Here is a 13,370-nt window from a genome sequence, read left to right as displayed (position 1 = left end):
TTCTAGGGTGACAGATATGTGCTCCAGCTGCAGATTCTCAGCCTCAAGGTCATTATCACAGAAGTCCTTTGGTTTTCTGTTTCCTAAGACTGGCTAACTGTGGGAGGTGGAAGCTAACTCCCTTTCACATCGAGCTGGGGCCAGGCTGGAGCTATGGGGTTCCGTTTCTCTCTGTGCCTGCCAGGCTGCCTGGCTCATTCTTCAAGGGCACCAGGAACTCAGGGGGTGGGGCCTGAGAAGCTCAAACAAATGCTTCATCCTGCGTGGTTGCCTGTTTGCTCTTAGGTTATCTTGTACGAGTTGGTCTGGGATGAAGGAGGCAGGAGCTCCCTCACCCTGGCATCCTGAAAACCCTCTTCTCTCATGTACCATCTCAGGTCAGGTGTCTGCTGTGGAATTATGAACCGTCAAGACCTTTCTTTCCAGTGGACAGAAGTGAAATCTGCTAGGAGGATGCAGAGGAGTGGCCAAGGCCAGAGCCCTGTCAGGGATGCTGGTGACCTGTGGCAGCGCCTCAGTTATGCCTCCATTTCTAGGAGACGAGCTAGGGAACAGGCAGGCAGCTGCAGGGTGGAGAACAAGCTCCCTCACCTGGGCTGGAAACCTGTGTTTGCAAGTTCAAATGGGTTTAGAAATGGTCAAGAGGAACAATGGAGATCTCCATCTAAGAGACCTAGAAAAACTGGGTTCTAAAGGATCTGGGGACTGTCCAGAGTGTTATGGAAAAGCCCCAAGGAGAGAGAGAGGGAGAGGAGAGGGAGAGGGAGAGGGAGAGGAAGAGAGAGTGAGAAGGAGAGGGAGAGGAGAGAGAGAGGGAGAGAGAGGGAGAGGAAGAGAGAGGGAGAAGGAGAGGGAGAGGAAGAGAGAATGAGGAGAGGGAGAGGAGAGGGAGATGGAGAGGGAGAGGGAGAGAGGGAGAGGGAGAGAGGGAGAGGGAGAAGGAGAGAGAGAGAGAGAGAGAGAGGGAAAGGGAGAGGGAGAGGGAGATGGAGAGGGAGAGGGAGAGACTGATCCATGAGAGGAGAGGCCCAAAGCAGACAGACAGATGGACAGCATTTTCCCCTTCCAGAAGCCAGAGCTTCATATCAAGAAACTTCCTCCTCACAACGTGTTGAGGCTGGCTCAGGGGTCTTTCTGCTCCCAAGGGCAGTCCTTAGGGTTCCTGGCTGGAAACAAGCCCCTCTCAAGGTCCCGAGGTTTGGGACAATGATGATATGATTATAGTGAGTTTGGGCCCTTCGTTTAGCTACAGCTTTACCGTCTCCTCCAACACCGTCTCTTCATACACAACCTCCTCACTCTGTCCTCCTCCTCCTCCTTTACCGAATGGCCCCTCCACTAAGTACATCTCAGCTAAAACCATGGGAGCATGATGGGAATGCTGAACAGATGTGCTAGATACAGCCCTGGATTTTATTTTCGTTCATTCCTCACGCATCCATCCACCATTGATAATCACCTTCTATTAGCCAGGCCTGATGCTGGACATTAAGGATGCATAATGAACAAGACACAGTCCCTGCCCTCGGGGGGGGGGGGGGTGGTGGAGAGCACGCATACAGCCTTGGGGAAAGAACAGAGCAATATGAGGCAACACCAATTTCTGAATGCTGGCTGCAGGATGATGTGGCGACAAGAGAGACGAACAGATGGAGGCTTTAATGTATGGACACTCAGCTTATCTATACCCTATAAATAAGATATAAATATCAGACCCTTCCCACTTGACTCATCCATCACCCTTATGGGTGGTGGGTTGAACAGTCTTCTAGGTGTTTTGTGGCTTCTAGAGCTAGTAAGTGGCTTGCTGGCAAGACTGGGTGTTGTACTGTGCGAACAGCTCCTGCGGATGCAGCCCAGGGGTGGGCTCGTCTCAGGCACAGGGTAGCCTGAGTGCCCAGCAGGCAGCAGAGAGCAGCTCCCCAGGATGGAGTCAGGAGATGCTCCCTAGAGCGGACAGTGGGAGGCAACTGTTGGAGGGTAAGAAGGGTGGCTGGCTGTCACCAGACGAGAAGGAAGGCTGCCCAGGACACAGCACAGGGACAGGCACCCAGCTGTCGCAACCTTGGAGGAACTGAAGCAGTTTGGCCAGGCAGGTTTCTGAGGAGACGGAGAACTGCAGAGATGGTCCCTTCACGAAGGTCTTAGGGCCGCAGCCCACAGCAAACCCCCTCTCGGAACACTGGGACCACAGAGAGAACGTGGTTTGCTGTCAGCTTGTCTTCTCTTTATTTTGTGCTTGACTCTTTCCCTCTGTTAACGGGGGATAGAGCCTGGGCCTACTGCGGGCCGGGCCAGCATACGGCCAGGAGCATACTACCCAGACTCCTTATTCCAAAAGCTCCCCCTGTCCTCAGTCCAGGAGCAGACAGGTCTCTCAAGGAGATCAGGACTCTGGAGGTTAGAACAGGCTATGTCCTTTGCAGGCTGTGTGGATTTGGGGGTGACAGCATTTCTGAGCTGTTTTCTTTCTTTCTTTCTTTCCTTCCTTCCTTCCTTCCTTCCTTCCTTCCTTCCTTCCTTCCTTTCTTTCTTTCTTTCTTTCTCTCTCTCTTTCTTTCTTTTTTCCCAGACAGGGTTTCTCTGTGTAGCCCTGGCTATCCTAGAACTTGCTCCGTAGACCAGGCTGGCCTTGAATTCACAGAGATCCATCTGCTTCTGCCTCTCCAGTGCTGGGATTAAAGGCACGCTCCATGACCACCTGGCCTGAACTGTTTTCTTAAATGTACAAAAGGACACACTCATCCATTTTTGGTGGGTGTGTGAACTGTAACATGCCACTGTGTGCCTGGTGTTGGCTCCCTCAGGTGAGGTGGGGAGGATGGACAGGACCAAGTCCCACCAAAGGTGCTGTAAGAGGGCTTTGTCTGGTGGTCTTGGGTTTATTGAGTAACTCCAGGCACAGACAAATTCCTGATGACCTAATATGATCCAAGCAAAAATTGTCTGGGTGCCACAGAATTCCAGTTTCCTCTACTGCTATCCAGAGACTAGGCTGTCCATCCAATCTACCTATTCATGCATCCATCCATGCCTCTATGCATTCATCCAACTATTCAGCCACTGATTACTCATCCATATCTGCATGTATGTATGCACGCATGCAGCTATCCATATATCTGTATTAATTAATCCATGTACCCAGTTTTTCATGTATTCATGCATCCATCCATTTATCCATATATATCTACCCACCCTCCCATCTACACACCCACCCAACTCATTTTCAGGCTTTTATCTGTCCTATCTACTTATATACTCAGCCACTACTCACCAACCTATTCATTTATCCATCCATCCATCCACTCACCCACCAACCCACACATTCATCCATATCTATCCACTCATCCATTTATCCACCTACTCACCCATACATCTCTATATCCATTTACCCAGGCATTCACTTGATGTTTTAGTGTTTTCATTAACTATCATCAAGCTTCCAACATGCCAGATCCTGGCTGACAACAGGAATTTAGAGAGAAATAAGACCCAGAAAGGGGCTCACGGTCCATTTCCATAGGAGAGGCAGAAACAAAGGACAAAAGGCCAGAGGCAAAGAGAAGGGACCTATTAGCTCCCAAACTCCATAGATTCACCCCAGGAGCTGGACTCCACAGAGTGAGCGCGAGTCTGTGCTCAGTGAGTGAGTAGATGTGTTAAGGATGCTCTCTTGACCTCACAAAGCCAAGGACCCTGAGCATCTCCCGTGTGGGGTGCCCTTCGCGAAGCCCGCAAGCCTTACCCTGGAACCTGATGGTGTCATTGATGATCTCCAGGGTGTCAGCCACTGCGTTGTACTCGCCCACCTTCACCTCTCTGCTGTCTGTGGAGAACAAGAGACAGTGGCCAGTCAGTGACCGTCCCAGGCTTGCGCCTGGAGGCTTTCACAGACCCTGGCTCTATGCAGCTTTCCCTTCTTCAAACACCCATTCCAGTTAGGATCACAAAGCTTGTAACTGTCCTGGGCTGGAACCTCAGCAGGGTGTCCACCCTGTGCTGTGTACCTCAAGGATGAGATGGCACAGACAGACCATTCCCTTGATGGCAGCCCTCAGCTCCCCTGAACTATATTCTATTTCCCCTGGGCGGCACCCACAATCTCCTGAAATCCCTGGTAAATGAGGATCCCAAACCACTGTAGGCATTCCACCAGCTGTAGGCAGTGGGGACCACCTCTTCCTTCATTCTGGACAGGACTGTCCTGTGAGTATATGCTAAGGTGGAACTGGGATGGCTCAGAAGCCATGCTGCTCTGTCGAGCCGTATTGAGCAGTACCCCATGGCTCTTGTTTTCTCCCACCTCATTGGCCAGTTCTCTATGGCTTCCTCCTCCTTACTATTTCTTGGCTTTAGTTCACTGTATTTCATTGGCCATTGTCAAGGATAAAAATGGCTTTGGAAGATGGCAGGAAAAATGTTGACTTTTCCCAAGTAACACAAGGTACTGGGTGACAAAGGGCAGGTGAGTGAGAATGAGCTAGTTACTCAGCATTCTGGGGTGGATGACAGAGGCCTTAAGATGTGATTTTATGAGTGGGGAACACAGAAAGGGGTCACATGTTAAATGTCTTGAGGCTGAGCTGCCCGGTGAATCACCTTGATGAAGACATCCTTGGGTCTGGAACCCAGGGCAAAGGCGAGGCAGGGCCATCTGCATGGGAGTTGGGGAGAGTCTCATCCTAGCATGCAGATATGAGATCCCAGGGAAAGCCCAGCAAGATGAAGGGACCAAATGCAGGACCGGGGAGCGCCAACCTTTAGTAATAGGCAGAGAGCACAGGAGCCTGGGGAGGAGCAGTCAGATGCCACAGGCAGGAGCATCTTAGCACCCAGGGAAAGGAGCAACATGGCCATGGAGCTGGCCAGCCATGTCCCACGCCACCAAGAGACTCATATAAGCAGCCCCTTGAGTTAGGGCTGTGGATTTGGTGTCAGAGACAGAGCCTGGACTCCAGCCTAGACAGAGTTTGCAGAAGTACAGAAGCCCTGCTTATCCCTTGTAAGCATTCGGGATGCAGGCTGGGGAATCTCCTAGGCCACACTTCTGCCTGCTTCCTAGATTTCAGGGAAAGAACCGTAAAAGTCATAGAGGGGGTCCACACTCTGCAGGTGGCTGCTATTTGCTTGGGTCACCTAGGGTCTTAAATGTCATATTAACACACTCTGCAGGGGGCTCCAGCCTCCCTGCAGGCACCCTTTGAAGTCCTCAGCCCCACAGGCTCCCCAGTCAGCTTCCATCGCTAGGAGGAGGAGGCCCTGATTTATTTATTCAGCATGGGGCAGTAGCACATGAAATATGCAGACCCACTGGAACAAATCCTCAGGACTTGAGGAAGTAGTGCTGCAGGGACCCCATGGTGTCCACAACCACACAGCCCCCCCCCCCCCCCCAGACTCACACAACCTGCTGCTGTATGCACTGTCCCATGGAAATGAAGTAATAATCACATTCCCACGAAGATCACAATCACCATAATTTCCCCCAGGAGGCAATCCTTGGAGGTTCCAGGGGCTAGCAAATTTCTGCATTATTTCTTGGAAACCATGACCTAACTGCCCTGTCCAGAGAGGAGAGATGGACCTCAGGCAGACGAAGGAAGGGCTTGAAGTCACATGGAGCTGTGCCCAAGGAGCACCTGACAGTGCCCCCTCCTCTGCTTTAGGGGACACTTCTTCTGCTCATGCTGATCAGGGCTGCCCATCATCCTGCCTCCATTTATTGAGTACTGATTTGCATGCTGAGCCCAGCTCAGGGGCTCAAACCCTCAATAATTTTCCAAAGGCAGTACAAAGTCAAAGTTACTCCCACACCCTTGACTAGGGCAGCCTGGGGCATCTTTGATGTCACAGAAGTGTTATACTAAGTCCCTGAGTTACATTACAGCCTTCAGTCACTTTCAGGCACCTGCAAGGGGCCAGGCTCCATGCTGGGAGTGAAAACACAGAGATTTAAAACATACAAAACGCAGTGTTGTGGTGTGTACCTGCTGTCTCAGTACTAGGGAGGCTGAGGCAGGAGAATTGCAAGTTGAGGCCAGCTTGGGCTACATAATGAGAGCCTGTCTCAGCAACAACAGTGATAACAGCAAAATAAAAACAAGATCTCCAAGGGCTGGAGATCAGCCCAGTTGGTAGAACCCTTGCCTAACATGTGAAAGGCTCTGGGTTTGATTCCCAGAATGACAATCAATCAATCAATCAATCAACCAATCAACCAATCAATCAATTTCATTTAAAAATCATAATCTGTGAACTTTCAGAGTAGCTGTGGGTTCATGAGCAGAACATATACCAAGTGTCTCACTGCTGGCTCAACTAACAGGAAACGGTAGTTGTTTAATCCATGAAGAGCGTGAGTGAGCCTTGCTCGTTCTCAGACACTCTGCATTGATGTCTCTCCTTTCGGTGATTCCCTTCCCTCCACATCCTCAATTGAGTCTATTTTGTTTTTAACATGGTCTCACTAAATTGCACGGGCCGACTTTGAACTTAGAATTTGCCAAGGCTGGTCTTGAATTTGTGGTCCTCCTGCTTCAGCCTGTCTAGCAGTCAGGATTACAGGTATGTACAAGGCGCCTGCCCCCTTTCTGTTTTTTCATCCACTGGTCACGTGCCAGCCTGACATGAAGCCAACACCTGTAGTGAAAGTCCTTTATTTATTATTATTAGTGTGTAGGAGTGTAAGGGTCAGGGAACAATTGTTGGGAGTTGGTTCTTTTCTTCCACAATGGCTTTTTTTTTTTTTTCTCTTGGTTTTTGAGACAGGGTTTCTTTGTGTAGCTTTGGAGCCTTTCCTGGATCTCGCTCTGTAGACCAGGCTGGCCTCAAACTCACAGAGATCTGCCTGCCTCTGCCTCCCAAGTGCTGGGATTAAAGGTGTGTGCCACCACTGCCCGGCTCACAATGGCTTTTGGGGACCAACTTTAGGCTGTCAGTCCAGCATTGGCAAGTGATTTTACTCACTGAGCCAGCTTGCTGGCCCGGCACTTCCAGGTTTTCAGCCTGTGGATCATGTGGTAATTCCATGGCTGCACACTGGGACTTATAAACCAGAGCTCACAGGGTGTGTGTACAGCCTGGAAAAAAGACCATCCCAGTAGGTGTAGGGGCTGTTATAATGGCTGTCACTGGCTGGTGTCCTGTCCCCATGCGGTCAGCTCTTGGGGTGACCCTCCCTTTCTTTGGACCTCTCTTTCTCCAGCTACTTTGAGTGCTCTGGTGACTCTCACCTTAGTGGGGACTCAGAGTCCCGGGGCTCTGAAAGATTCAGATGCCTGGGTACTAGCCCATTCATCATAGAACCCCAGAGGTTAAGAAGTGGATCCTGGGGGATTGTATTTTTCAAAAGCTTCCCAAGTTGACCTTATTACAAAGATGGATTAGAGAGCCACTGGGCCACACTCTAGACTTCCAATGTGGACAATTTCTGGTTCTCAGAGGCTAAAAATATTATGAAACAAGGAGTCTCACTTCCATAGAATAATCCTAGTTTTTCCTTACATTCTATTTAAAAGAGAATTATTATTATTATCTTTCTTTTCAAAATTTGCATTTGGGCACCTAGAGAAAACAGATCCTATTGGTGACAATTTGGATGCTGAAAAATGTCCAGTCTGAAAATATTCCCAGGCTGTGGGCCAAGGAGTGTCTAGGAGACAGTTGGGAGTGACGTGGCCTCCTCCCTGGGCTGCCTGGGCAGGAGGGTAAGTGTGTCGTCAGCCTTCTGCTCTAGTTGGCTCCATGCTCTGTGTGACATGGTCTCTATCCTGTCCCCTGTGCTCTGTGTGACATGGTCTCTATCCTGTCCCCTGTCCTCTGTGTGACATGGTCTCTATCCTGTCACGTAAGTGACATGCTCTGTGTGACATGGTAAGTGTGTCGTCAGCCTTCTGTTCTAGTTGGCTCCATGCTCTGTGTGACATAGTCTCTATCCTGTCCTCCATGCTCTGTGTGACATGGTCTCTATCCTATCCTCCATGCTCTGTGTGACATGGTCTCTATCCTGTCCCCTGTCCTCTGTGTGACATGGTCTCTATCCCAGCCCCCCAATGCCCATTCTTACTGGACTCTAGTTTGAAGGCAGCAAACATTTGAGTTAAAGTTGAATTGGCCTGCTGGGGTGGTGAATCCCTGTAATCCTAGAATTTAGGAGCTCGAGGCAGCGGGATCACAAGTTTGATGTGGGCTACAGGCCAGGCTACAAAGTGAGTTCCCGATAGCCTGAGCTGTGGGAGATTGTGTCAGAAACAAAACAAGGCAGAGAGAAAAGAAGATCCAACTATCAAAAAGCTTGAGAAACACAAAGCAGAGGACCTTATAATAGAGGGTGTGCATACCCAAATTTAAAAGTTCTGCTCCATAAGGACTTGAAATTTACAGAGCAGAGGCAGACTGGAAGACACTTTTGAAGCTTAAGGCTAATAAAGGTCAGAGGTCAGAACTGCCAGTTCACAAATGGCCCAGATGCCTAGTACGGTAGGGAGCGGACATGAAAGCCACAGTCTTAATAAACTTAGTTTATTCTTTAGACTGCAGGGGAGAGGGGAGGGGAGAAGAGAAGAGGGGGAGGGAGGGAGGGAGATACCTGGGACACCACAGGTGGGAAGGAGGGACATAGGCATCCCTGGGTTAGTATGAGGAAGAACATACAGTCACAGGGAAGAGAAATCTGGCAGATGTACCCACGTTTAATGTGCACACACTTTCCGACCCAACAGCCCCCAGAAGTCCCAGTTGCATCCATAAGGGGATGTGAATAAGGACCTTATTATTCATGAGGATACAACGTTTAAGATAAGCTGGTGCTGGTAACTGGGGAGTGGATGCGGGGATGCCGTATCCATGGAGACGGCAGGGAGGAGTCCTAGCCAAGATGCACTCCCACCGAGGAGGCAGAGGAGTAATTAAAAACAGTGCTGAGTGTGAAGCATCAACAACCACAAAAACAGGGAAAAACTGAAAGCCACACAACCCACCCCATGGCATTGAGGCAAATTCAAGACACACACACACACACACACACACACACACACACACACACACACACACATACAATGGCAGTGCGCATTTGGGTAGGACACACAAACACAGCGTTCTCACTAAGCAGGAGGCTGTGGGTCATCCACTGAGGAAGTGGTCTATGGGGATTAGCGAGGGAAATGGGGACGGACAAGCCAGTGAGGAGTGCGAGGCCAGCCCACACTTCTGGTCAGTGCCGAGAATGGCCGGGGGAGGAGGACATCAGCAGCTGTCATACCTATCCTTCATGCCCGTCACCTAGCCAGACACATGGCAGTACCATGTCACTGAGTACTCAGTCACTTTCAATGCAAGGGACACGATTGTCTTTTATTTCACTATTTTTTTTTTTTAAAAATAAACTCTGAAATGAAAATTCAGAGCAATTAAGCTGCACTGCCTGGGAAGCAATGATATTTTCACAGGAGGGGGATGAGCTCCCCATCCCTGGAGGTATTCAAGCAGAGGCGTGGAGAGTCAGGGCTCCTTGCAACACACAGTCTGCGACTCTGTGAAGCATGAGGTCTTCTATCTTCTGGGCCCCCTTCCTGAGGGGGCTCCTCCTGTATGGTGAAGACTGGGGACAGTACCCTGGTCCCATAAGTTCACCTTCACTAATGTCCTTCTGTCCCTGCTGGCCCACGGCCCTGCTAGAGTGTGCTGAGGTTCAGGGGACTACATCTCCAGTCTTCCACCAGTGTTTGGGTCCACCCAGGTAGCCTTTCAGACTGTGGCTCACGAAGGGCGCTGCAGTGTGTGTCAGGAGACAGGAAAGGACCTTAAGAAGCAGCCTCACGAGTCTCCAACTCTAGCCAAACTGCTCTGAAAGTTCTCTAATAGGTTCCAGGAAGTGTCTTCCTCCCTTTATGGGCACTGACATTTGGCCAGAGAGATTATGAAGTCCCCCCAGACAAGGCAGTGGGGGGCAGGAACTGTATCTTATTCAGCTCAGTGCTCCCCTGGAGGGCTCAGCAAAGCACCAGGCAGACACGGGGGGAAGGGAGAAGCTGCATCGTATCTGTGCACTCGGAAGACCAGGCGGTAATTAAGGGTGTGCGTGGAGAGGAGGGGCCTCCACTGCTTGAGGTACATTATGAATGACAATTATGGCATTAAGAGCCTGCAAGATCCCATCCCTTCAGATCAGGTGTGCAGATACCAGCCCCAGAGGCTGTCCTTTATATCTCAAGGAAGCCACCATCCGTCAGTCTCAAAAGCAAGCCTAATGAAGCCAGGCTGCCAGGAGCAGATGCTGGGTCTTCTATGGGAACGTCAAACAAGGCCTAATCACGCCCTGCTCAGCTTCCTCCCTGCTACACATTTCCAGCGCCGTTTAGAAGAGGCAGTTACAGGGAATCTTTTTGCTCTTAAAGGGGAAGAAAAAGCTACTTGTCTAATATTCATTTCCATCCACACAGGGCTCAGGAGAAGGCAGAATGGATGGAGGACGAGAAGGAAATGTGTAGAGTTGGAACTGGGCACAGTCAGGGTGAGAGTGGCTCTACAGGATGGCCTCACCTGCCATCTAGGTTGCAGAGCTTATTGCCCGCCAGAGAAGGGTGCATACACATAAGCTATGTAGAGGAGGGTTCTAGGATATGGTGATGGGGCGTGGCCAGAGGGCAGGGAAGGGAGAGGAGTTAGTATGGGGGCATGAATGGGCAGTAGTAGGTTTCTACATGGGCAGCTGAGACTGGAGCTGCTATGACCTCTGGGGAGAAAAGTCAACATCCTTTGGAGGTATTTCATCCAAAGTGAAGGATTCTGGGTATTTGTTCCTGTGCATTATTGTGGCTCTGGGTTGATCCCAGAAATGGAAATGTTAACTTCCCAGACAACAGGACCTACTACTGGTCCCACATGGGGAGGTACCACTGCTCCTAGAGGGATGCTGCTTGACTCGTTCTGGGCAGGACCACAAACCTGTCCCTGATGTACCGTTTGCTGTGCTGTCTGCCCTATGAATTCAGATATGCTCAACCCACAATTGCTGGCACTGATGTCAAAACTTAACATATGAAAAAGAAAAAGGCAATAAAATCAGCATGCACTGCTGTGATCAAGTAACCCATATTTTACAAAATACCCTGCGCGAGTGATATAATTTGAGAACTAGAAATGTGACAAAAGGATTTAGTTGCAATCATTCAAAAAACAAGCATATTTGCTAGGATGCTTACTTTGTTCAGCCAATGAAGAAGACTTAACAAATGGGAAAATAATTACATTTGCCTAAGATGACACCTTTTGTGCACGCTACAGAGCTGACATGCGTTTCAATTACCTGCCATGGGAAGATGAATGAGTAAACTGCACGATGGTATGAGGAGGAGGCAGCCTGAGAAACACCTCTCTAGACTGATCTAGAGCCTGGTGGGATTCGCTGGAATGAATCTGAAGAGCTTCCTTTAATTCTGCCTTTCCCTGGAATGACTGTGGGATCTGTTCAAAGCAAAGGCTTTCATTTCTTGTCAAGATGCCAAGAAGCAGTGCTCTTATAAATGGTCCCTCCAGTGGGGCAGGCTAGCCACAATCATAATGACCACACTTGGCCTAACAGAGGCAGCTGTCTCAAGGAGTGTCCAGCCCTGCTACCCTGTACGCTCTGAGGACTGTGACAAGCTATCACCCTCTCTGAACTGTGTTCTCACGACACACAGAGCATGGTCAGGGTGGTTTCTGAGCCCCACCTTGACTCTAGCAGAAGCAGCAAAATCCACCAAATGGACTGGTTCCTGCAGAACATTAAGTGGTAAATAAAAAAAATGTGTGTGTGTGTGTGTGTGTGTGTGTGTGTGTGTGTGTGTGTGTGTGTGTGTGTGTGTAGGGGGGCAGAGGTGGAGGAAGTGGAGGGTGTAATAAAACAGACACTAAGGAGACACACCGGACTGTGTGATTGTTGGACCTTGTGAGGGTTCTCCATTAAACTGTCAGCTTTGAAATGGTTGGCAGACTGATAGATGGGGAGTAGAAAGACATTAAGAACTGTGAAATGTTCTTGTAGGTACAGTGGCTATGTCAGAAAAAGTCCTCCCGAAGAAATGCACACCAAAGTATTTATATATTGAAATGAGCTAATGTCTAGGAGTGGTTTTACAATGGCTAGCAAAAAGTGGACGGGGGGTGCGTGGGCGTGAGCCAAGATAACACAAGACTGGCAAAATGCAGGCAATGGCCTCCGCTGGGTGATGGACATGTGGGGATCATTACATTGGCCTGTCTGTCTTGGGGTCTGTTGAACACTTCTGTGATCAAATCCCGAAATGATGCAGGCTTCTCAGCATATTGCTATTGACTCACCCATGTTCCCCTTTTCTGAAAGTCTAGGAGTCACATGGGGGTAGGGTAGGTTTGGGGAGCTAGGCATTTGAGAAACAATTTTCCACATAGCTGTAACTCATGTTCTCATGGGGAAGCGTTTCCTATCGACTCTTGTTTTATCTGGAATCTCATATCAGATTTCCATCTCTTCTGATGCCTTTTATTGCAGAAACACAACATCCCTGAATATAAATGCCGTCAGCTGGAAAGAATAAGCATCAAAAAGCCTACCTTGAAATTGAGTAAATTTAATGGTTCCCATTCTCTCTCCGTTCCGGAACACAACTTGACCCTAAAAACAAAACAAAACAAACGAGAACAAAAGAGAAATGTCACGTTAGCCCACTGAAATCTTTAACGGCATGATGTGGTTATTAATACTGGAGAAAAATCAGCTCCCGTCGGAGGCGGACACCAAAGTCAAACTCATTACTTACACATTAGTTGTGACTTTATCTGCTTATTATGCGAGGGGCACAAAATCAATAATGAAACTATCACATATGAACTAAAGCCGAGACAGCATTGTCATTAGCACGGTGATTATGAAATGCCCAGGTAGCTGTGCTATCATGGGATGGAGGCAGAGGTGAGGCTTCTGATGGTGGGTCCTGTGCCTACTCAGAAAGATATAGGGCTTCCCTGAGGCTCTCTGGCTGGAGGACCATCAGGGTGCTGGAGAGTGGGTTTTTTTTTAAATTACATCTCTCTCTCATCTATCTGTCTATCTATCTATCTGTCTATCTATCTATCTATCTATCTATCATCTGTCTATCTATCTATCTATCTATCTATCTATCTATCTATCTATCTATCTATCTATCTGTATATCTGTATATCTATCATCTGTCTTTCTATCTTTCATTTATCTGTCATCTATCTATCTATCTATCTATCTATCTATCTATCTATCTATCTATCTATCTATCTGTATATCTGTATATCTATCATCTGTCTTTCTATCTTTCATTTATCTGTCATCTATCTATCTATTTATCTATCTGTATATCTATCATCTATCTATCATC

At 48.8% G+C, this 13,370-nt stretch overlaps 1 protein-coding gene across 1 annotated transcript in view; it reads right to left on the bottom strand.

Moving 5' to 3' along the window:
* The window catches only part of Gabbr2 (gamma-aminobutyric acid type B receptor subunit 2), a 356,326-nt gene that overhangs the window by 76,821 nt on the left and 266,135 nt on the right, over nucleotides 1-13,370 (bottom strand). Inside the window, 2 exon segments of the mRNA XM_052718497.1 lie at nucleotides 3,746-3,826; nucleotides 12,574-12,634. Coding sequence (XP_052574457.1) covers nucleotides 3,746-3,826; nucleotides 12,574-12,634 — 142 coding nt within the window.

This window comes from Peromyscus californicus, unplaced genomic scaffold (assembly GCF_007827085.1).
Source record: "Peromyscus californicus insignis strain IS unplaced genomic scaffold, ASM782708v3 Scaffold_5__1_contigs__length_169319896, whole genome shotgun sequence".
In the NCBI taxonomy this organism is placed as follows: Eukaryota; Metazoa; Chordata; class Mammalia; order Rodentia; family Cricetidae; genus Peromyscus; species Peromyscus californicus.
Note: the sequence above shows the minus strand (reverse complement) of the source record. Positions and strands in the feature narration are given on the sequence as shown.